Below are 26,039 nucleotides of genomic sequence, written 5' to 3' on the forward strand. Positions count from 1 at the left end.
CTTTTGGACTAGATAAGGCATGTACCTAGAGTACAATTCAAAAGGCAAAAGTGGGTTTTCCCCACTTTTCCATAGCAGTCCCCCAGCGACACTGAAGGCAGCTAATTTTACCAGTGCCCTATATAGAATTCTAGAAGTATTTTATGCACACACTCTTTTACATGTATACATTTTAAAATACATTAGCATACATTATGTACTGATTTGCATAATTTCTCCATTGTAATATGTCATTTTCATATTAGTGCTTATAGAGTGACCTTCTTTTTTAACAGCTGTGTGTATTTCAGTGTATTAGAATCCAATTAAGCAGACCATTATTGAAGAACAATTTGGGTTGCTTTTGATCTTTTGCTATTACAAATAGTGCTGCAGTGAATATTCTTGTACATGTATCATTTTCACAGGTGGAAATATATTTGAGTATAAACTCCCACAAGAGAAATTCCTAGGTTATTTGGGAAGGACATTTTATTTATTTATTTTTATGTTTAAAAATATTTTGTAGAGATGGGGTCTTACTATGTTCCCCAGGCTGGTCTCAAATTCCTGGCCTCAAGCAATCCTTCTACCTTGGCCTTCCAAAGCTCTGGGTTTACAGGTGTGAACCACTGTACCCCGCCAGTATGGGCATTTAAAATTTTGATAGAGGCTGGGCGCGGTGTCTCACGCCTGTAATCCCAGCACTTTGGGAGGCCAAGGTGGGTGGATCACGAGGTTAGGAGATTGAGACCATCCTCGCTAACATGGTGAAACCCCATGGTCGTGGGTGCCTGTAGTCCCAGCTACTTGGGAGGCTGAGGTAGGAGAATAGCTTGAACCTGGGAAGCAGAGGTTGCAGTGAGCTGAGATCGCACCACTGCACTCCAGCTTGGGTGAGAGAGTGAGACTTCATCTCAAAATAGAAAAAAAAAAAATTTTTTTTTTATAGATATTGAGCCAGGCATGGTAACTTATGCCTGTAATCTTAGCACTCTAGGAGGCTGAGGCGGGTGGATTGCCAAGTCTAAGAGTTCAAGACCAGCCTGAGTAACATAGCAAAACCCCATCTCTACTTAAAGAACAAAAACAAAAAATTAGTCAGGCTTTGTGGTGTATGTCTGTAGTCCCAGCTACTTGGGAGGCTGAGACACAAGAATCACCTGAACTGGGGAGGTTGAGGTTGCAGTGAGTTGAGATGGTGCCCCTGTTCTCCAGCCTGGGCAACCAGAGTGAGACCCTGTCTCAAAAAAAAAAAGAAAGAAAGACATGTATTTTGATAAAAATTGCCAGAGAAATGATTATGTGGCTTAGCGGTGCTCCATTCCACTTTATTTACATTTATGACCTTGTTCAAGTAGGTTGAGCACATCCTAATATATTGAATTTTGGTTACTTTTCTTCTAAAATGCCCTTTAAAATAATTGCTATAAGTTAACATTTTTCTCCACCAACAGGCTTGCTTTATATTCTCTTTGATTTGGTCGATTGGAGGAAGTTGTGATACAGATGGCCGTCATGTTTTTGATGCTTTCATACGATTAATCATACTGGGAAAAGATGAAGAAAACCCAGTGCCAGATTCTGTGGGTAAATGGGAATGCCCATTTGATGAAAAAGGCCTGGTCTATGACTACATGTATGAGGTATGACGTAAAAAGCTTGGTATGGTAAGATAAAACACAAAGGCTTGGATCAGCAGACAAAGCTCCTGGGTTTCCATCCTAGAGTTATTTTGACATCTGTGGTGAGCTTTTTAAGCCCCCTTCTTTTTAGTTTCACCTCCCATAACTTGTTGGCTGTATAAATAAATTTGCTTTAATAATAATTTTATAATTTCATATTTAAATTAAATTTATTTTTCAATTTTATTAAATAAGTCCCCAAAGCATTTTTTAAACAGCAAGTATTTGAATAATTATTTGATTCATACAAATTTTATTTCATTCCCCATAAGATCTAGATAGAGCATTAGTTGTTATTTCATCTAAATCTCAAGTTTTATGATAAGGAAGTAAACCTAAAAAAGTTAGTGACTAGCAGAGCCAGAACTTGACACAAGTTCTCCTGACTGATAGTGCGGGACCCTTTCCCCAAAACCATGCTAACACAGAATTTTAAAATATGGCCAGAAAGAGAGTTTCATCCTCATTAGCCATAGCAGGAAGTCAATAAAAGTGAAAAAGAGGTGGTAACACAAGAATATTCTTTAGGAATCGAAAATAAATACCAAACTATCCAGCTTAGAGAAGGTAAAGGTCTCTAGGAAGGGGAAAGTGACAGTAGGGAAATGCTGTTTTTCTTAACCTTGTACATCTTTTGACTGTAAAATCTGTACATATATGATGTTGATAAAAATAAAAGCTAAAACTTAAAAAAATACAAATATGAATTCCTAAAGAAACATTCACCCAAACTTACAGTTACCATAATTCAAACATATAACATACATGTACAATTTGCTCAAAAATAGGAAAAGATTTTGAGATTCCAGCCACAGCTCTGAAATAGGGTCCTAGGGGGCTACTTTGGCAGGTATTAAAAGTTTTTTTACTTAATAGTGGAAGGGCTGGGGGTCTCCAGGGAGGGGTCAAAACAACCTGGAGAAGAAGATAATGGTTGGGGGTGGAGTGAAGATTGGGAGGCACTCAGAGGTGTCAGGACAGCAGTTATTTAGCCAGTGATTCAGAAGAATTTCGGTATCATAACAATTAATACAGCTATGCTGATATATATCCTGGTTGTTTCAGTCTGGATCAAAATGCCAAAGAGAATAATGTTAGAGAAACAAATACAGTGGTTTTATGTGATATTTTATTTTTAGTTAGATTATTGCCCATTTATTTTAAACTATCAAAGGTAAAGCTAAAATCCAGGAAATTGTGACTTGAGGTACATTAGAGTGGCTTTCAAATAAATACTTGATGTATGCAGAAGGACATCTTGAAGGCATTTGGGGAATATTGGAGTGTTAAGGAGACATAAAGGCAAAAGTATCTGAAATGTTAGATATGTTGAATATGTGATGATAAAAGTTATGTTTTTCAGGTTATTAAAAAGGAAAATTGAAAAAATATGTATTTTTTAAATTGAGTGGTGTTTTTGTGAATGCTTATTTTATTAATCTGCTTATGACTTAAAATATGCTATATGTGTTCTTTTATATGAATATAATATTTCATTAAAAGGGGGACGACTAAAGTTTTTAAAAGCTAATTTAATAGTATAAGTGTTGAAAAGAGCCTTTCAGATACAGCAAGTACATGGTTTTAATACTTTACTTATATTTTCTTGTAGTTGAAAAACAAAGGTCGCTGGGTCCATTGGAATGAATTAATTAAAAATACTAATTTAGGAGATAAACAAATCAAGATTCAAGATATCATAGTCCCTACGATGGACACAATTAGATATACGTTTCTAATGGATTTGAGTATTACCTATGCAAAGTAAGGAACTCTGCTATAAACAAGCATTTTGAATGTAAAAGTACCATTTTAATAGGATTATGGCAAATTTTGAAGTATTTAAGATCATCCTTTTTCAGATAACTGAAATCCTGGGGGACTTGTTGACATGTTGAAAGTGACATCTGTTGCTATTGGCAAACCTGGAATGCACATTTCCCATTGCCCACTCCAAAGCCCTTGCCATCATACTTTGCTGCCTCATAAGTCACCTTACATTTTTGATTTGTAACAGCACACTGAAAGTCTGCTGTAGTGTTACTGTTAAAAAGGTATGCAGTCTACTTAAAGATTCAGTGTACTCCTGAGACATCAAAGTAACTATGATCCACATTCTCCTATTACATTTAGCATTTTCATGTATGTCCTATGCTAGTTCTGGATTCTATAACTTAAGATGAATATTAAAAACTCAGAAGAGTCCTTCAAAAATAAAGACACATGAAACTGATCAAAAGCCTAGATATGTACTGTTTGCATATCCATACCAACTTTCTTAATAACATTTAATAGTTACTTTTCTTTTAAAACCCTAGGCGTAATTTATAATTCATACTATTTAAACTAGACAAATTTATATAATCATAAATGTCATTTTTTGATAAAGAACCTGTTTCTGAATGCATTCTGTGACCAATTTTACCTTGTTTAAAAAAAAAAAAGGAAAAATAGCTTATGAGGGAAAATTAGTTTACTCCTATTTTGTGTCTGTAGTTGCATTTTTGCATTTAGAAGCTAAGCAAAGACGGTTGCCAATTCTGTGACATTTCTAGTATAGCAGTTTTTTTTTTTTTTAGACAGGGTCTCACTCTGTCACCCAGTCTGGAGTACAGAGGTGCAATCGCGGCTCACTGCAGTCTTGACTTCCCAAGCTCTAGCGATCCTCCCACCTCAGCCTCTCAAGTAGCTGGGACTACAAGCGTACACCACTATGCCTGGCCTTTTTTTTTTTTTTTTTTTTTTTTTTTGGGTAGAGACAGGTTGCCCAGACTCATCTTGAACACCTGAGGTCAAGCAAACCACACGCTTCAGCCTCTCAAAGTGCTAGGATTACAGGTGTCAGCCACTGTGCCTGGTAATACAGTTCTTTTGTGCCAAGAACCATTTGTCAGAATAATACTTTTAAATAAATAAGTACAAATAGAATTATAAAATAAACCATATATATACATTTATTTATTTATTTATTTACTTATTTATTTGAGACAGAGTCACTTGCACTCTGTCTCCCAGGCTGGAATGCAGTGGCGCGATCTCCGCTCACTGCAACCTCTGCCTCCTGGGTTCAAGTACTTCTCCTACCTCAGCTTCCGGAGTAGCTGGGATTACAGGCACCTGCCACCACACCCAGCTAATTTTTTGTATTTTTAGTAGAGTCAGGGGTTCACCATGTTGGCCAGGCTGGTCTTGAACTCCTGGCCTCAAGTGATCCACCCACCTTGGCCTCCCAAAGTGTTGGGATTACAGGCTTGAGCCACTGTGCCCAGCCTGTTTTTTTCTTTTTATATTGAAATACATTTATTAAAATATTGAACATATTTGGGCTGTAGTAGTAAATATATATGTTTATTAACACATTAAATAACAAGATCTGTCAGTGGATCTGATGACTATAATACCTTTGAAGAAGGAATGGGCATGAGTGATATTTTTGAGATACTGTAACAATTGTAATGTGTAGGATAATAGCTATGATTTCTACTGGTGACAAAGACACAGGTACTACTCATACAATTGCTACATTTTAGTTACAAGATAGCAAAAGTAAAGGTATAAACTTTTTGTCATTCAAGTTCACAGATTCGCTGAATTCTACGAATGTTTTTAGTTGGTTCATGGATCCCAAGTAAGGAACAGAAATTTATTAGTATTATTTTAATAAATAGATTTTCATAGAGCTAGTGTTAGACTGGAACATGTAGATGAATTCTCAGGGGTCACTCTAGTTCTAAAAGAACTTTAATTTTGTGTTCATATTTCAGTAACAATTTTCAAAATTAATACTAGCATAGTTTGGCTCAGTTAGATGACCCCTTAGAACTGAATATGGCTACTACTCAGTTTCAGTGCCTTTCTGTTTGTCTTTTTTTTTTTTTGTCAGACAGTTTCACTCTTGTTGCCCAGGCTGGAGTGCAATGGCACAATCTCAGCTCACCGTAACCTCTGCCTCCTGGGTTCAAGTGATTCTCCTGCCTCAGCCTCCCAAGTAGCTGGGATTACAGGCGTTTGCCACCATGCCTGGTTGATTTTGTATTTTTAATAGAAATGGGATTTCTTCATTGTTGGTCAGGCTGGTCTCTAACTCCCTACCTCAGGTAATCTGCCTGCCTCGGCCTCCCAAAGTGCTGTGATTATAGGCGTGAGCCACCGTGCCCGGCCTGTGTTTGTCTTTATGTATTGTGTATTAACAAGTTATCACTCAGAATGATAGTATTTTATTTTTAATGCAGCATTTCTCAAACTGGGATTGTCCAGTTTTGTGAACATAAACTCATATGACTACTTTTCCCCTTAAAATTAGTTGTGATCACTTAACAATGGGAAACCTTGCTTAAAGCCTCACTGAATGGGGAATTCCTTAGTGTTTGCTTTTAGACAAATATTTTCAGTTAGTAATTGAATTGATTTAAAAATGCTATTAACAGTATACATATACATAACTGTTAGCTTTAGAATTCACTGTCATTCCATCTCTCACAAAACCTTTGGCTATTGAGATCACTGGGAAACAGCCTACAGCTGTCCTACTGTCATCCCCTTGTTATTCACATGCTGCCCCCATGTCTTACCATAAAAGGACAAATACAGCTCTTTTCTGAAGAGACAGATTTTGACTGTCTGCTCTGAAAAGTTAAGCATGTTATTACTTGTTTCGTAAGTGTTTTGTATAAGCGACATTACATCTATTCAAATAATAGTTTATTACTATTAAAGTATCTGCAAGGCCAGGCCCAGTGGCTCCTGTCTGTAATCCCAGTGCTTTGGGAGACTGGGATGAGAGGATCACTTGAGGCCAAGAGTTTGAGACCAGCATGGGCAACATAGCCAGGCCCTGTCTCTTCAAAACATTAAAAGTTGAAAAAAAAAAAAAAATTAGCCTGGTATGGTGACATGCCACCTATAGTCCTAGCTACTTGGGAAGCTGAGACAGGAGGATCACTTGAGCCCAGAAGTTCGAGGCTGCAGTGAGCTATGATTGTGCCACTTCATTCCAGACTGGGTGACAGAGTGAGACTTTATCTCAAAAACTAAAAATAGATCAGGCATGGTGGCTCATGCCTGTAATCCCAGCACTTTGGGAGGCCGAGGCAGGTGGATTACTTGAGGTCAGGAGTTTGAGACCAGCCTGGCTAACACAGTGAAACCCGTCTCTACTAAAAATACAAAAATTAGCTGGATGTGGTGGTGCACGCCTATAGTCCCAGCTACTTGGAAGGCTGAGGCAGGGGGATTGCTTGAACTTGGGAGGTGGAGGTTGCAGTGAGCCAAGATCACGCCACTGCACTCCAGCCTGGGGAAGTAAGTGCAATTCTGTCTCAAAAAAAAAGAATAAAAAATAAAAAGATACAAAATAAAGTCTCCGCAACGTTATGTAAAAATGTATGCCAATCATTACTTTTATCTGTCTTTCATGAAATAATAACTATAGGTAAAAAATGAGTTTTTAATGAAGATGATTTGATTCTTATGTAAGCTTTTAACTACCACCTCCTTTAGTAGAAATGTATTCTGACTTTTTTCCGTTTTGAATAATATATTCATTGTTTTCATTAAGGCCACTCCTTTTTGTGGGTCCAACGGGTACAGGAAAATCTGTGTATGTGAAGGATAAGTTAATGAATCACTTGGAAAAGGACAAATACTTTCCTTTTTATGTTAACTTATCTGCACGGACCAGTGCCAATCAGGTTCAGGTTAGTTTAAAGACAGAAACATGGGTCTGTCATTAATATTTTGTCTTATTTGCTCAGTGTTTAACATTGTACATTAAATAAGCAACCGTGTAAATCTATGAATTTAAATAAAACTTTCAAATGTTTGGGGAATTACAAGTTTTTGAAATTAATGAGAAAAGTTTCAGAGAACATTTTTACATTAATAGTGGGTTATTGAGCTTTATTACCTGTTTTTTTTTTTTTTTTCTTTAAGTCTGAGAAGAAGCAACAATTGATTTCTTAACTGGTAAAGGGAGTATAAAAGACACACACACACACAGGGCGGGGCGGGGGTGGGGAGATCCAGGGAGAAATGAGAGAACTTTGAATTGTTCTCGCAAGACCCTCCTGGATGGTCCTTAGGGGCATTTGCTGCTCTCTGGACCTTTCAAACCATGGGCCTGTGACAGGAACCACGTGAGTGCATCCCACCCTTTGCCCTCAAATGTGTCAAAGTGAAACTACTTCATGAAACCTTTTCTAATTGCCATTTTCATCATCCATTCCTAAATTTAGGCCTATCCATTCCCTCCTGGCCTCATTTCTGTTGTTTTAAGTCTATATACTTCACTGAGCTTCAAAATCTTACAAATTTAGAACATTTTTACTGTGGAGCTTTATTTGAATGAAAATAATTTCAGTTTATTTTTCCAATGGACAAGTGAGTTCCAAAAGTATTACAACTATAAGAAAGCATCCACATTTATTTTAGCTATAAAAAGCTGCCAAATGTAAAGATTAATGCATTTAAATATTAAGTAAGTTAAAATTAATAGATACATTCTTGAGTACAGATGGACACAAAGAAGGAAACAACAGAAATCGGGGCCTACTTGAGAGTGGAGCCGGGCAAGAGGGTGAGGATTGAAAAACTGCCTATTGGGTACTATGCTTATTACCTGAGTGATGAAATAATCTGTACACCAAACCCTCGCAACACACAATTACCCATATAACCTGCATGTGTACTCCCTGAACCTAAAATAAAAGTTGGAAAGAAAAATTATTCAGTGAAGAAAAAAATAAAAATATGTTGGTTGTCCAATGAGGAAAATATTGTAGAACTTTTGGTGACATTTGTAGAAATATTGTAGAAACATGCATATACTACACAAATATAATACATAAATACATGTGTGTAACAATTGTGAGTGCATAGGATTTCAATAAATGTTTGATGTTGATTGTGAAGTTTAGTATCACTCTAAATATGAATAAATAAAAATAAACACACATATAATGCTGCTTGGTATGATTTCCCTACAGAAACTTAAACTTTTTTTTTTCTGATGTTAAATATGGTATTTTATGTTAAGTTAATCATTGATAAATTAAGCAAATAGTGATTGTTACTGGTAAAAATCCCAGGGATTCTGGCAAAATGGGTTGTTATACTTGTTGATACTGATTTAACATAAGTATGAAAATAAATTCCTAATTCAGTTATAGGTAAATATACTACTCTTCCTTTATATTTTAGAACATTATCATGGCTAGATTGGATAAAAGACGCAAAGGAGTCTTTGGACCACCTATGGGAAAGAAGTGTATAATTTTTATAGATGATATGAATATGCCTGCATTGGAGAAGTATGGAGCTCAACCTCCTATTGAATTATTACGACAATTTTTTGACTGTGGACATTGGTAACTATTTAATTCGATAAGTTATGCTGAAGTTATATCTCGGTTTTTATTTTAGGTTTTTAAAGTAAAATAATATATTTTTTGAGATATTTAAGGAAAAGAATGATTGCTCAGATTTTCCTGTACATGAAGGCTTTCTAATATCTTTCGAAAAGACTGTTTTAAATTGAGAGGAAGGTACAGATATTTCCTGTATACTCCCTGCCCCCAACACATGCATAGTCTCCTCAATCTCAACATCCCCACCAAATTGGCACATTTGTTACAATTGATAAGCCTACATTGCTTTATCACAATCACCCAAAGTTCATAGTTTACTTTAGGGTTTGCTTTATGTGTTGTACATGCTATGGGTTTGGAGAAATGTATATGATATGTATCCATCATTATAATATAGAGAGTATTTTCACTGCTGTAAAGATCCTCTGTGTTCTCTTTTCATTCATCCCCCAACTTCAGCCCCTTTGTAAAAGATCCATTGATCTTACTCTCTCTATAGTTTAGTCATTTTCCGAATGTCATATAGTTGGAATAATACAGTATATAGCCTTTTCAGATTAGCTTCTTTCATTTAGTAATATGCATTTGAGTTTCCTTCATATCTTCTTATGGCTTGATAGCTCATTTCTTTTTAGCACTGAGTAACATTCAATTGTCTGGTTATACCACAATTAATCCATTAACCTACTGAAGGACATCTTGGTTGCTTCCAAGTTTTCAACAATTATGAATAAAGTTGCTATAAACATTTGTGCACAGGTTTTACATGGAGATAAGTTGTCAACTTCTTTGAGTAAATACCAAGGAACACAATTGCTGAACAATGTGGTAAGAATATGTTTAGTTTTGTAACAAACCACCAAACTATCTTCCAAAATAACCATACCATTTGCATTCCCATCAGGAATCAATGGGAGTTAGTGTTGTTCCATGTCTTCTCTGGCATTTGGTATCGTCAGTGTTCCAGATTTTGGCCATTCTAATGAGTGTGTGGTGGTATTTCATTGTTGTAATTTGCATTTCCCTGACATATGGTAAGAAGCATCTTTTAATATGTTTATTTGCCCTCTGTGTATCTCACTTGGTGAGGTGTCTGTTAGGGTCTTTGACCATTTTTAAATTGGGTTGTTTGTTTTATTATCATTTAGTTTTAAGAGTTCTTTGTATATTTTGGATAATAGTCCTTTATCAGATATGTCATTTGCCATTATTTTCTCCAAGTCAGGCCTGTCTTCTCATTCTCTTGACTTTGTCTTTGGCAGAGCAGAAGTTGTTAATTTTAATGAAGTCCAGTTTTTCCAACCAGTCCGTTGGTGTTGTGTCTGAAAAAGTCATTGCTATACCCAAGTTCAACTAGGTTTACTCCTTTGCTATCTCCTAGGAGTTTTATAGTATTGCATTTCATATGTAGGCCTGTGATCCATTTTTAGTTAATTGTTGTGAAGGGTGGGTAAAATTGTATATAGGTCAATTTTTTGCGTGTGTGTGTCCAATTGTTTAATAGTATTTGTCTTTTGCTAAAAGACAGGGGTCTTGCTATGTTGTTGAGGCTGTTCTCAAAATTCTAGCTTCGAGCAATCCATCTGCCTTAGCCTCCTGGGTAGGTGGGATTACAGGTATGAGCCACTGTGCCCAGCAACATTTCTTGAAAAGAGTATCTTTGCTCCATAATATTGCCTTTGCTCCTTTGTCAAAGATCAGTTGACTATATTTATTGGGTCTATTTCTGGGCTCTCTAATCTGTTCCACTGACCTATTTGTCTGTTCTGTCAGTACCACATTGTCTTGACTGCTGTAGTTTTATAGTAAGCCTTAAAGTTGGGTAGTGTCAGTCCTCTGACTTTGTTCTTCTCTTTCAATAGTGTTGACTAATTTGGGCCTTTTGCCTCTCCATATCAACTTTAGAATCAGTTTCTCAAGATCCAAAAAATAACTTGCTGGGATTTAAATTGGGATTGCATTGAATCTACAAGTCAAGTTTGGAAAGTCTGTGATCTTCATAATATTGTTTTCCTATCCGTGAACATGGAATACCTCTCTTTATTTAGTATTTTGATTTAGTTCATCAGGGTTTTATAGTTTTCCTCATGTAGATCTTCTATATATTTTGTTAGATATATCCCTAAGTATTTCATTGGGGGTGGGTACTAATGTAAATTGTGTTGTACTTGTTTTTTTTTTTTTGAGACAGAGTCTCACTGTGTCACCCAGGCTGGAGTGCAGTGGCATAATCTTGGCTCACTACAACCTCTGCCTCTGGGTTCAAGGGATTCTCCTGCCTCAGCCTCCCAAGTAGCTGGGATTACAGGCATGTGCCACCATGCGCAACTAATTTTTGTGTTTTTAGTAGAGACAGGTTTTCACCATGTTGGCTAGGCTGGTCTCAAACTCCTGACCTCAAGTGATCCAATTTCCTTGGCCTCCCAAAATGCTGGGATTACAGGCATAAGCCACTGTGCCTGGCCCAGGTGTTGTACTTTTAATTTCAAATTCCACTTGTTTATTGCTGGTATATAAAAAGGTGATTGACTTTTACATGGTAACTCTTTACAAGCTTGGTATAATCGCTTATTAGTTCCAGGAGTTTTTTGTAGTTCTTTCAGATTTTCTTTATAGATCATCATGTTATCTGCAAACAAGGACAGTTTATTTCTTTCTTCCCAGTCTGTATACCTTTTTTTTTTCTTATTTCTAGCCCTTATTATGATGTTGAAAAGAAGTGGTGAGAGGGAACATTCTTACCTTGTTCCTGATCTTAGTGGGAAAGCTTGGAGATTCTCACCATTAAGTATGGTGTTAACTGTAGAGTTTTTATAGATATTCCTTACCAAGTTGAGGAAGTTACCTTTATTCCTAGTTTACTGAGAGATTTTTGGCTTTTTTTTTTTTTTTTTTTTTTGCCTTTATTTGAGACAAAGTCTTGCTCTGTCGCTCAGACTGGAGTGTAGTGGCATGATCTTGGCTCACTACAACCTCCGCCTCCCAGGTTCAAGTGATTCTCATGCCCTAGCCTCCCAAGTAGCTGGGATTACAGGTACACACCACTACACCCAGCTAATTTTTGTATTTTTAGTAGAGATGGTTTTGCCATGTTGGCAAGGCTGGTTTCGAACTCCTGACGTCAAGTGATCCACCACCTTGGCCTCCTAAAGCACTGGGATTACAGGTATGAGCCACCACGCCCGGCCTGGAGGATTATTAATTGGCCTAACTTCCGTATTGTTGTATCTCAAGGAATAGGAAGGTCTGAGAAGAGAGAGAGAGATGGGGAACAGCCAGCCAGTGGAACAGTCAGAACACACACAATATTTATCAGTTAAGTTTTTCTTCTTATATAGGTGCAATTCATGGTGCTCCAAAACAATGACAATAGTAACATCAAAGATCACTGATCACAGATCACCATACCAGATATAAAAATAATGGAAAAGTTTGAAATATTGCAAGAATTACCGAAATGTGACAAAGACACTGGAAGTAAGCAAATGCTGTTGGAAAAATGGTGCCTATAGACCTGTTCAACACAGGGTTTCTAAAAACCTTTTTCAGTTTGTAAAAAACACAGTATCTGCAAAGCTTAATGAAGTGAAGTGAAATAAAATGCGGTATGCCTGCACTTTTCAACTTAGTTTCAATTATTGAAAATAACTTTAGGTTACATCCTTCCAAGTACCATTCCCCCAAGTCAATAATTTGTGGGTAGTGTCCAGCCTAAGTAACCATAATCAGCACCCTATTTTTCTACCATGTTTTTAACTGTATATTTTCTGTGGCTACTTGGAACTACCTACCATATCTTGGAGATGGCTTGTATTTGACAGCAATCTCATGGATAACCCTTCTATTCTCCCCACACCACTTTATGGTGACATGGTTAGTTTCTCACATGCAAGATATAGCACCTTTTAATTAGGATTAATAATTCTTCCTTTCCTCCTCTTAAATGTATTTTTCTATTCTTCATTATGCCATGATTTTTGTCTCAAGACAAGGGTAGATGAATTTCAAAGCTAAGTTATGTTTTACAGATGCATTTTTGTTATTACTATAGGCCCTAGGAATTCTGCTTTCAGGAGATAACCGTTGTTGAGATAATAACTGCAATTATCTCAGGAGATAGTCACTCTCCTGATTATCAGGAGATAATCACTATTCCTCAGTGATTTTTTTTCTGTATAAGTCTATTTTTATGTTTAAAAATAGGCTCATATTACATGTAATGTTTTGTAAATTATTTTGCACTTATATATTTATCTTGAATAGCCATATCAGTGCATATTTGTCTACTCATTCATTTTATTGGCTTTAATATTATGTGGATGTTGCTGTAATTTACTTAGCTGGTCTTCTATTGATGATTATTAGGGTTGTTACCAAAAACCATATTTTCATACTTTATAGCATGCTTTTAGCCTAAGGACTGGCTAGATAGACTCCTCCCCCAGCCTCTGTATGTGTATGTCTGTGTGTGTGCAATAGCTTCAGTATTAAAGACTTGATGGCTTATTGACAATAGCAACCTTTTATTCTGAGTGGTTCCAACTAAATTGTGTCATTTCATACTTCTTTCTGATTAAAACTTCCTTGAAATTTCATTTTTCCCTAATGGGTCTCTTTCTATAACAAAATGTATAGATCCTATTTAGACATCCTTATCCACTCTGAAGATACAGTTTGAGATGAGAAAAAGAAAATCAGGACATCGCTATAACCAGTTTGACTACATAACTTAGTGTTCAAACTGTGACCTTTCTGACAGTAAAAGGGGAGTGTTATTAATAATTACTTCAGTACAATAAGCACAAGCCAGAATTGTCCTAGGTAAAATGAGATACATGGTAACCTTATCTTTGAACGGCTACAAATAGGATTGATCACTCATCCATGCTTCTAGATTTGGAATAAGAAAGGAGAAATGGAGAGTCAAACTGTAAGGAAGAGTAGGAGGAAAGAGAGGGAAAAGTAAGAGGAAGAGTCGTTCTAGATATCCAGAATCTGGGTAACAGAATCAGTCACTGAGGGGAGAAACCAAATTCTGCTTTAAAACAAAATTCTCTCCTACTCAAAGTGTTATCTGAAGTTATTCCTTTTAGAGAAGCTAAAGTCTGATTAAATTTCTTGGGAGATCTATATTTCATTCCATCTTACTGTCTTTATAACAGATAATCTAAGTTTTTTGTGTATGTGCTTTCTAAGGTATGACCTTAAGGACACAAGTAAAATCACGCTGGTGGACATAGAGCTGATTGCTGCAATGGGCCCTCCAGGTGGTGGAAGAAATCCAGTTACTCCCCGTTGTATTCGACATTTCAACGTCTGCAGTATTAATTCTTTTAGTGATGAAACTATGGTCCGAATCTTCTCATCTATTGTAGCATTCTACCTGAGAACTCGTGAATTTCCTCCAGAGTACTTTGTAATTGGGAACCAGATAGTCAATGGGACTATGGAGGTCAGTCAATAATGCAATGTAAATCTTTTAGTATTGCATATTTCCCTCATTTGTCCGTTATTTTATTTTTTTAGCGTTGTTTCCCACTTAACTATCTGCTTTGGTCTTTGGTGTCAGAGAAACTGTTTAGAAGACCAGAGAATAGGAAGATCACAGGATTTGAAATGAGGGAATCTAACTTGGGTTGAGCCTTGACTGCTATTTCCTAGCTATATGACTTTGAGCAAGTAATTTGGCACTCCAGAGGCTGTTTATTTAATGACTAAAATGGAATAAAACACCTATTTCACAAGGTTGTTTAAGGAAAACATCTAAAACTAGTATCTGCCACATCACAGGTATTTTGCTGTTAGGTTCCTACTCTGGTATTTGTCAAGTTTCTTCTGTCTTCCCTCTCATTTTTCATGCTTGTCTTAAAGAAATTTAAGCAGCTTATGAATACATTACTTTTAGTCAGACCATATAATTTATAAGTAGCAATGAAAAAATAATTATGAAAGAGAAATGCAAGGGTAGAAACAGACAACAAGACTCCTCATATAGCCAAAGAACAGTTTTTAACTTATTTCAGATGTGTTATTTGCCTCTGTTCAGAGACTAGAGCCAGCCTCATCTCTAATGGTAAATGGGAAACAATATATATAAAGGTATGTCAGTCATGATCTTACCAAACTACACTTTCTAGAAGCTTGAAAAAGCAAGTTTCATTTTGTGATCACTGCAACAGGAAGCAAAAAGCTCCCTAGAATCCTTCCATCCATTTCCAAGAACATCAGTCTTATCTTCTAAAATTCTCCTCTTGTTTCAGTGGAAAGTGTGTGCTGTTCAAGTAAAGAAATTATGAGCGAAGAGATAGTACATTTATTCTGATACAGAAAAGTGCTTTTATTTATAAATATAATATTTCTATTTCAGTCATGTCCTGGAAAATACAGGGGTGTTGGTCAGATAGAAGGGGGTACAGAAAGCATCCCTGCCACCACCCTACCCCTGGCTTTTTTCTGTTTTTCTGTATTTGAAGCATTGTAGACCTACCATGTGTGGAGGTTGGAGTAGGTAGATGAATCACAGAACACATACAAATAAAAAATGTTGGCTAGGCATGGTGACTTATGCCTGTAATCCTAGCACTTTGGGAGGCCAAGGTGGGTGGATCATGAGGTCAAGAGATTGAGACTATCCTGACCAACATGGTGAAACCCCATCTCTACTAAAAATGCAAAAATTAGCTGGGTGTGGTGGTGCGTACCTGTAGTCCCAGTCACTCGGGAGGCTGAGGCAGGAGAATCACTTGAACCCGGGAGGCGGAGGTTGCAGTGAGCCGAGATTGTGCCACCGCACTCCAGCCTGGCGACAGAACAAGACTCCATCTGAAAAAAAAAAAAAAAAAGTTGTTTAGTTTTCCTTTTTTGACTATATTATAAAAGGCTTAATTCACCTGCCTTTAAGAGAACATTAAACTTCATTTGGTGAATTCAGTACATAGTAAAAATATACTTCATTTTCTTATAGCCAATTTAGATATAAGGAAGAAGGCAGTGAGGGAATAAGAGATAGAAGGGAAGAGAGAGAACAAATTGATTTGTTTTGAAGTTGATTGTAGTAACAAGAAAATTATTTCATCATCTTCTTTGGAATGATTCAGCATGAGTTATCTGATTTCACTTTCTATAAAATATTTTGTTTTTCACTATTTAACCTCAGATTATTCACCTTTAAATGGCATAACCATAATAACTGGGAAATAAAAGTAGAAACAGGTTTCTACTTGGATGGGCTTGGATGGAATCAGATGTTAAGTTCCCTCAGCTTTATAATGCCTGGTTGAGTGCTATAAGCCAAAATAAACATATATCCCATGCTAGGCTTAGTACTGTGCAATTTTCTAAGCCAGGATGATCTTTTTTCTTTTTTCTTTTCTTTTTTTTCTTTTTTTGAGACAGAGTCTCACTTCGTTGCCCAGGCTGGAGTGCAATGGCGCGATCTCGGCTCTCTGCAACATCCACCTCCACCTCCTGGGTTCAAGCCATTCTCCTGCCTCAGCCCCCTGAGTAGCTGGGATTATAGGCATGCGCCACGACACCTGGCTAATTTTTGTATTTTTAGTAGAGACGGGGTTTTGCCATGTTGGCCGGGCTGGTCTTGAATTCCTGACCTTAGGTGATCTGCCGAGCTCAGCCTCTCAAAGTGCTGAGATTAGAGATGTGAACCACCGTGCTCAGTCCAAGCCCTTATAATCTGATAGAGTAAATAAAATATTTTGTGTAACATTCCATTGGTTACATGACTTTGCTGATTATAAGCATTTTATTTTTACTTTGTTGCTTTTTTCATATTCAGATATATAAACAATCTGTGGAAAATCTTTTACCCACTCCCACAAAATCCCATTATACTTTCAACTTGCGTGATTTTTCACGTGTCATCCGGGGCTGTTTACTCATTGAAAGAGATGCTGTGGCGAGCAAACACACTATGATCCGTCTGTTTGTGCATGAGGTTCTCCGAGTGTTTTACGATCGCCTCATTAATGATGATGATCGAAGATGGCTGTTCCAGTTAACTAAAACTGTTATAAAGGACCATTTTAAAGAATCATTTGACAGTATCTTTTCACATTTGAGGAAACAAAATGCACCTGTGAGTATAGTGATTAAGAACATATTGAGTTAAAGCAGTACAATATATAAATTGTTACAATTAAGTTATATTTTAAAAAATCATTTCTTAATGAACTTTTTTTTAGCATTCCTTGTAAATAGGTGTTTGTTTTGAGAAGATTTATCTTCATAGGAAAGTATGCAACATAGAAGTTATTTAAAGAATAACACCTTATGTGGTAGGGAATAAATGATATAATAGATATAACGTGCTTAACATGATGACCATCACTTAGTAACTACTCAATAAATGGGAGTCACCCAGAATGACTTCTGTAGCCTAACAACAATAAAACGTATATGATAGAAGATCTTACTTTTCTTTTTATATCCTAAGGATGTAATCTCAGGTACTAATTTTGTAAGTATATTATTTACTACCCTAATGTTTAAAAAAATTACTTTATAACATGGATGAAACAAAAATTTTATACAACATTTCTTAAATTTATTTTTTAAATGTTTTAAGTTTTATAATTTGTTGATTTCGTTTCCATAGGTAACTGAAGAAGACTTAAGAAATCTCATGTTTGGTGACTATATGAATCCTGACCTTGAAGGAGATGATAGAGTTTATATTGAAATTCCAAATATTCTTCATTTTAGTGATGTTGTGGACCAGTGCTTAGATGAGTATAATCAAACACACAAAACAAGAATGAATCTTGTCATTTTTAGGTACCTATATATGATGTTGATGCTTGAAATTGCTACCTGTAAAACGTTATTATGAAATGTTTAAAATGTACCAAAAGGTGTAAAGAAAAATACGGTGAATAACTTTGTCCCCATTATCCAGCATAAGACATAAAATATTAGTAATTTATTTGAAGTTCCCTGTTATAGTCACACTCTCTCACTGCATCCTGTGTCCTAAGAGTAGCAGTGAAAAGAAACTTTTTTTTTTTTTTTTTTTTTTGGGAGACTGAGTCTTGCTCTGTCGTCCAGGCTGGAGTGCAATAGCACAATCTCAGCTCACTGCAACCTCTGCCTCCTGGGTTCAAGCAATTCTCCTACCTCAGCCTCCCAGGTAGCTGGAACTACAGGCATGCAACACCACGCCCAGCTAATTTTTTTTGTATTTTTAGTAGATATGGGGTTCACCATGCTGGCCAGGGTGGTCTCGAACTCCTGACCTCAAGTGATCTGCCCGCCTTGGCCTCCCAAAGTGCTGGGATTACAGACATGAACCACTGCGCCTGGCTGAAACTTGTGTTTCTTAGAACTTTTACTATACATGTGTGTATTCCTAAATATATACGCAGTCTTATTTTGCATATTTTAAAACTGCATATAAATGGTATAATACTAGACATAATCTTCTGCTACTAGTTGGTTTATTCCATATTGTGAGAGTCAAAGAAAAATGAATATTTACCACTATATTGCATTCTATTATATAATTGTACCACAGTGTAGTCATTCTTCTGAGACAAATTTTAGGTGACTTCTAGTTTTTGCTATTATAAGAAAGGCTTTGAAAATTCTCATGCGTGTCTCCTTGGGTACATGTGTGAGAATTTCTCTAGGCTATTTTCCTATAAGTGGGATTATCATGTCATAGTATATAAGCATCTTCAACTTTACTAAATTTTGCCAAAACATCTTTAAAAATGATTATTATTTTTGAGAGCTTCCATTGTTCTTTACCTTTGCTGATGCTTAGGATTGACAGATATTGTAAGTTTTTCTAGTCTAAGGAGAGTGAAATGGTATCTCATTATCATTTTGATTTTAATTAATCTAATTACCAGTGAAGCTAAGCGCCTTTTCTGAATTTGTTGTTTTATAGGTAACGATCTTTTCTCACACAGAAATCTTAAGACACTGAAGAAACATATTTAATAAAAGTGATAAGATACTGCCAGTATTAGTTAATATTTCATTTTATTTGTATAACTTGTATATCAAGTTTCCTGAATTTGAACTTTTAATTAGTTTTCCCCTACATCGAATGATCCAGTTGTGACTGCTTTTGAAAAAATCACAGTTTTTGATAGTAAATTCTTTAAAACTGGGATAGTAACATATGGGACAGCAAAGTCATGTTCTTCTAGGAAAGTAAAACAGTAGTTACATGTAAATATACATTTACATTTTTATTGTAGTGCATTAATAAAATTTTTATTTTGTGGTAGGTATGTTTTGGAACATTTATCAAGAATATGTCGAGTTCTAAAGCAGTCTGGTGGAAATGCTTTGCTTGTCGGACTTGGAGGAAGTGGTCGTCAATCTTTAACTCGTCTGGCTACATCCATGGCAAAAATGCATATTTTCCAACCAGAAATTTCTAAGAGCTATGGTATGAATGAATGGAGAGAGGATATGAAGGTAAGATTATGAAGAAGCCTAGTATCTAAAATGAAAACAGTACATTCTTTTACTTGTAAAGAGAGAACCAGCCTGTGTAGCTGTGTACTGAACTCCAGTGATGATGATGATGATGATGATGATGATGATGATGATGATACTGTCCATAGAGCATCTACTGTGTGTGCTGAGTTCTGTCCTGAGTGCTTTACCTAGCTTTTACCTACATGATCTCATTCTATAGGTACAGCAATGCAATGCAGCAGGTGGGTTGTCTCTGTGTTTTACCGAAGCTGAGTGACATGTGATGCACAACAGAGCAAGGCTTTCTAACTCAAGTCTTATCCACTACACTATTACCATGGCTGCTGCTTTAAAAAAATTGTTGTATAATATTTGTACATATTTATGAGGTACATGTAATATTTTGATACATGCATAAAATGAATAACTATGGAGTCAGCACATTTAGGATATCTATCATGTAGAACATCGATCTTTTTGTATTGGTAACATTGCATATCTTCTATCTTGAAATACGCAATACGTTGTTAAATATAGTTGCGCTATTGTACTATTGAACACTACAACTTCTTCTAACTGTATGTTCATACCCATTGACCTGCTTCTCTTTATCCTCCCCTGCCTGCATCTCCTTTCTGGCCTCTGATAACTGTCTTTCTACTCTCTACCTCCATGAGGTCAAATTTTTGGCTCCTACATATAAGTGAGCACATGTGATGTTTATCTTTCTGTGCCTGGCTTATGCCACTGACTATATATTTATTCCAGTTCAGAGAGGACTTATTTCAGATACGGTTTCTAGCAGATTTAAACATGAACCTGATGATGATGATGATGGCATTAACGTTGTCTTAGTAGTAATCTAGGTTCTTTTGTTTCAACTTTAGCTTAAAGGACTCCCTTTAGCGTATCTTGTAGGGCAGATCTAGTGGTAAGGACTCCCTCGGTGTTTGTTCATCTGGAAAGGTTTTAATTTCACCTTCATTTTTGTAGGGCAGCTCTACCAGATACAGTGTTCTTGGTTGACAGGTTTTTATCTTTCTGCAATTAGAATATGTCACCCTACTTCCTTCTGGTCTGTACATTTTCTGCTGAGAAATTCACTGATAATCTTAAGGTAGTTCCCTTGTAGATGACAAGTTGCTTTTCTCTGGCTGCTTTCAATATTTTCTCTTTGTATTTGACTTTTGGCAGTTTGATTATATTGTTTTTTAGTGTGGATTTCTTTGACTTCATCCTAGTTGGAATTCATTGATCTTCCATAAAATGGAATTTTTATATCCACTTCTTTCCTCAGATTTGAGAAATTTTCAGCCATTATTTCTTGAAAAAGCTCTCTGTCCTCTCTTCCTCTGTCTCTCATTCTGGGATTTCCATAATGCATATATTGGTCCACTTGATGGTGTGCCATAAATCCCTTAGGCTTGCTCCACCTTCCTTTATTGTCTTTGTTTAGTTTTTGCTCCATTAACCTGGTGATTTCCAATTACTTGTTTTCAAGTTGGTTGACTCTTGATTCTGCCTGATCAAGTCTAATATTGAACCCCTCTAGATAACTTTTTAGTTCAGTTTTATGTTTCGGGTCCAGAATTTCTATTTATATTTTATGGTTTCTATATCTTTGTTAATTCTCATTTTGTTCATGCATTGTTTTCCTGATTTAGCTCTGGGTTCCTTTCAGCTCACTGAGAAACTTTAAGGTAGTTATTTTAAATGTTTTGCTAGTCAGTTCATGGATCTGCATTTCCTTATGGTTGGTTTCTGGAACTTTATTTTGTTTCTTTGATTGGGCCACATTTCCTTATTTCTTTGCATCCCTTGTGATCTTTTTGAGAGTTGACCATTTGAAATAAAGCCACCCCTCCCAATCATTATGACTGGCCTCATTCAGGGAAGACCTTCACCAATCAACCTAGCTAGAGGTTCTGGGACCTTTCAGACCTTTTCTGAGGACGTGTCTTCTTTGAGGTTGTACGTGTGCTTTTATTGTTGCATGTATGAGTGCTTTTGACTGTCTTAATTTGCTGTTTCTTCTCAGGGGCTTTCAGTTGCTGATTCCGTTGTATTCCTCTGCCCTTGATCTCTTGCTCTCCCTGGTGCCTGCCTGTAGGACTGCAGCTTCTGCTGCTCTAACCCACCAGGGAACTCACCCTGTTTCAGTGGCCTCCAACCTGGTGTCCAAAATAGGCCATTGTTCCTGTTAGCACCTGAAGGCAGGTGGAACAGCCCCCACACAAGCCAGTATTCTGGGCTCCAGTTCAACTATATTCTTTCTGTCCTGAGGAAGGAGCCAGGATTTGGATGGTATTCTCTGGATCTCCCCACACTATGCCCAGTTGGGGGAGGGGCTAGAGTGAGAAAAATATGAGGTACTGTCTCACCCTTTTGGGAACAGTCCCTTCTCTTGTTCATGCTCTTTTCTGGGTGCTGCAGCCACTTAACTAGTTTCCAAAGTTCTCACAAAGGTAATTGTGTTCTATATATTGCTAATACAGTGTCTTCAGGGTAGAAAAGGGTCTAGAGCTTCCTAGCCCATTATCTTACTGATGGTCACTTTCTCGATTCTTCATTTGTAAAATTTGGATAATACCACCTATTTCAAAGATTATTATGGTTAAATTATATAATGTATGTAGGGTTTTCTTAATATTCCTGACATATAATTAATATCAATTTTTTTTATTGAGATGAAGTCTCACTGTGTCACCCAGGCTGGAGTGCAGTGGCACAATCTCCACTCACTGCAACGTCCACCTGCCGAGTTCAAGTGGTTCTACTGCCTCAGCCTCCCTAGTAGCTGGAATTATTGGTGCCTGCCACCATACCTGGCTAATTTTTTTTTTCCTGTATTTTTGCTAGAGATGGGATTTCACCATGTTAACCAAGTTGGTCTCGGATCACCTGAGGTCAGAGGTCTGAGACCAGCCTGGCCAACATGATGAAACTCTGTCTCTTCTAAAAATACAAAAATTAGCCAAGTGTGGTGGAACGGACCTGTAATTGCAGCTACTCAAGAGCCTGAGGCAGGAGAATCATTTGTAGTGGAATGAACCTGTAATCTCAGATACTTGGAAGGCTGAGGCAGGAGAATCGCTAGAACCTGGGAGGCAGAAGTTGCAGTGAGCCAAGATCGTGCCACTGCACTCCAGCCCAGGCAAGAGAGCGAGACTTTGTCTCAAAAAAAAACAAAAAAAATAAATTACAATGATGCTCATGACAATAAGTTAAATATGTTTGTATATATTGTATTGTAAAGTTTATTTTAAATTAAAATTTTTATGGTTTTTTTTTTTTTCTTTTTCTTTTTTTGAGATGGAAGCTTGCTCTTGTTGCCAGGGCTAAAGGGCAATGGCACGATCCTGGCTCACTGCAACCTCCACCTCCTAGGTTCAAGCGATTCTCCTGCCTCAGCCTCCCGAGTAGCTGGGATTAGAGGCATGTGCCACCATGCCCAGGTTATTTTGTATTTTTCGTAGAGACAGGGTTTCTCCATGTTGGTCAGGCTGGTCTCGAACTCCCAACCTCAGTTGATCCACCTGCCTGGGCCTCCCAAAGTGCCGGGATTACAGGCCTGAGCCACCGCACCCAGCACAAATTAAAATTTTTAGATTTTTTTTTTTTTTTTAGAGAGGTGTCTCACTCTGTCACCCCAGCTGGAGTACAGTGGCATGATCATAGCTCACTGCAGCCTCAACCTCCCAGGTTCAAGCAACCCTCCCGCTTCACCCTCCCTAGTAGCTGCCTGTGGGACTACAGGCATGTACCACCAGGCCTGGCTAATTTTTTTTTTTTTTTTTTTTTTTTTTTTTAGAGATGGTCTCTCATTATGTTGTCCAGGCTGCTCTCAAACTCCTGGGCTCAAGTAATCCTCCTGCCTCACCCTCTCAAACTGCTCAGATTACAGGGGTGAGCCACTGTACCCAGCCTAAGATTTATTTTGATATAATATTAATAATTATAAACCTGATACAATACTACTTTAAAAACTAGACTCCCTAGTTTTGATGACAGAAAATTATTTCTAAGAACAAAACAGCCTTCATATTGGAAGATGGCTGTAATGGGGAAAGGACGTAGTTGTGTACAATATAAAAATCCACCAGTTATTTTATGGAGTGAAAATATTAGTTAATATTTAATGATTTAAAATATATGGTTTTACAATGTAGAAGGTTATTTTTAAAAATAACTTACAGAAGTTGTAATGCTATTTCACTGTGAACTACAGCAAGTTTGTATGCTGACAAATGTTTAACAACCAGCTTTCCAGGACTGGGGGTGAGAGGGAGCCTCTGATGGTAGATTTTCCAATTTCCATGATGTAAAAACTGCCCCATGGCTGATCTGAAGCTCCCAACATGCTGTCACTGAGAACAGAACTGAAAAGAGATATGCATAGAACACCATGACATGGTATTTTACTGTATTGATACAATAGATTGAAAAAATTTCCAGAGTATAGATAATAGTAACATAATAAAATAGGAGATGATGAGATTTAAGCATTTACCTCTCTTTAAAATATAACTAGATTTTTGTATAATTGTAAGTTTATATAATTCAATTTTTAAATCCTGGCTATGTTTTACAAACTTCTGACAAGTCCCTGAAATTTTAACAGTCAGTTCTAACAAGCCTGTACAAGTCAACTTCAGCACACTACTGAGCCCATATCTTATATTAGGAATTTGGGTTGCCGTTGACCCCTGCACAAAAACCCCAGCCTGTCTACACTGAAGTGTCTAGAGGTAGACAGGCTTTTGACAAAGCTGAATTTAGGGTATCAAATTATGTGCTTAGTAATAACTCTTTCTATCTCCTGACACAACTCTCCTCCATTTGGCTTCCTTCTCCAGCAGGCTCATTCCATGAGGCAAACAGTTAACTCCAAGTAATTAAGGTTACTGGCCTTTATATATTCCATCTCAGAACAGCCAGGATTCTTTCTGTTTCAAGTCCGTCTCAGTCCCTGACGTAAGACTATGGTTGGGCCCTGCTTAAATCATATGCCTTCCTCTGAATCAGTGATTATGTCTAGGGGTTTGGGGAAACTGACCAGTTTGGCTCTCCCACCCAGGGGACAGAGGCAGTGGAGGCCCCAGATGACAGCCCCATTAGAAGTGGGGAGAGGTACTGCCCTAAAAATCAAAGTGTTGTTATCAAAAGAAGGGGAAAGTGAGGGAAATCAAAACCAACAGATGTCTACCATATTCTGCTTACAAGTACATTTTTATTTTTTAAGGGTCTGTTAAGGAATGTGGGCATGAGGGGCCAGAAGACCGTCTTTCTCATCACAGACACTCAGATTAAAGAGGAAGCTTTTCTAGAGGATATTGACAGTGTGCTCAATACAGGAGAAGTGCCTAACATTTTTGCAGCAGATGAGAAACAAGAAGTGATGGAGGTAAACACTTTTGGGAAAGTACTGCTCCTAGCACAAAACTTTATTTCTTGAAATCTTTTCTCAGCTCTTCAGGATAAATATAGTTTGTACATATGATTTTGGGGGTAATTAAAAATTTTAAGTATATTAGTTAAATACATCATTGTTTGGTGAATTTTAAATTGCTTCAACCATAGTTATGAGGCATAATTTTTGTTTTGTAACTCCTATCTTCATAATAATGGCAGTTTGTTTCACCTGTTTAATGTTATTTAGCATGTTTTATGAGTGATTAGAGAATTTTAAATCATCTCTTAAGGTTACACTGATGTAAGAAAGCATGATTTTAATGCTACTTTATTAGTCTTTGTCGTTTACACTGGTTAGAAAATTTTTAAAAAGTTTTAATGAAACTATCTTATAGGTTTGATACCTCTGAAAGTCTTGTTTGTGATTTAATTGACAAAAAATACAACGGTGACGTGTCCACTACTGTCACATACTTTAACCCTCATTTCTAAGATGAAAGTAATGTCACACTTTCTCATTACCATAATCACTTTTACCCACAAAATATATCACTCACACCTGGATATTTAATTCCCCACCTCCAGCCATAACATCTGGAGTGAAATGGGCTCACACTTTCAAGTACTCTGCTTTTCTGTTCCATGAAATGGCAGCACAGATAAGAGTTCTTCCCACATGGGGTTGCTGTGAAGTTTGAGAATCAAACAAAATAAAGCACTTATGTAGTGTCAGGCACTTACACAACCCTCAGTAAATGGTGCATTACCAGTTCATAGTATGGAGTGTGGAAGGAGAAAAGAGGACAAAACAACACAACAAAAACCCATGTTCTTTGCTTTTATCTGCGATATGTCAGAGATGTGACCAAGGCTGCGAATTAGTGGTATTCTCCTGATTTATAGAAGAAATGCATCATCCATATGCCCATTGAAGGAATAGTCACCTTTGGGAAATGGAATTTCCTAAGCTTTGCTAGGCTGTCCTGCTGCTTTAGCTATTATCTATCTTTCATTCCCATCACTTTGCTACTAAACTTTTCCATTTCTTCACTATTTCTGTTATATATTTGCTATTTTATATACATCTATATTTTTTAAACAGTATCATATTCAATATACTGTTGCAAAACTTTTTTTTTTAGTTATTTTATCT

At 36.8% G+C, this 26,039-nt stretch overlaps 1 protein-coding gene across 1 annotated transcript in view; it reads left to right on the forward strand.

The window, feature by feature from the left end:
* Positions 1 to 26,039, forward strand: part of DNAH12 (dynein axonemal heavy chain 12) — a 234,294-nt gene that overhangs the window by 120,811 nt on the left and 87,444 nt on the right. Inside the window, exons 37-45 of the mRNA XM_025377349.1 lie at positions 1,414 to 1,625; positions 3,277 to 3,428; positions 7,222 to 7,360; positions 8,862 to 9,028; positions 14,225 to 14,480; positions 16,821 to 17,120; positions 17,640 to 17,818; positions 19,279 to 19,471; positions 24,717 to 24,878. Of these exons, the coding sequence (XP_025233134.1) occupies positions 1,414 to 1,625; positions 3,277 to 3,428; positions 7,222 to 7,360; positions 8,862 to 9,028; positions 14,225 to 14,480; positions 16,821 to 17,120; positions 17,640 to 17,818; positions 19,279 to 19,471; positions 24,717 to 24,878 (1,760 nt within the window). The remainder of the gene's footprint in view (positions 1 to 1,413; positions 1,626 to 3,276; positions 3,429 to 7,221; positions 7,361 to 8,861; positions 9,029 to 14,224; positions 14,481 to 16,820; positions 17,121 to 17,639; positions 17,819 to 19,278; positions 19,472 to 24,716; positions 24,879 to 26,039) is intronic.

This window comes from Theropithecus gelada, chromosome 2, assembly GCF_003255815.1.
Source record: "Theropithecus gelada isolate Dixy chromosome 2, Tgel_1.0, whole genome shotgun sequence".
Lineage (NCBI taxonomy): Eukaryota > Metazoa > Chordata > Mammalia > Primates > Cercopithecidae > Theropithecus > Theropithecus gelada.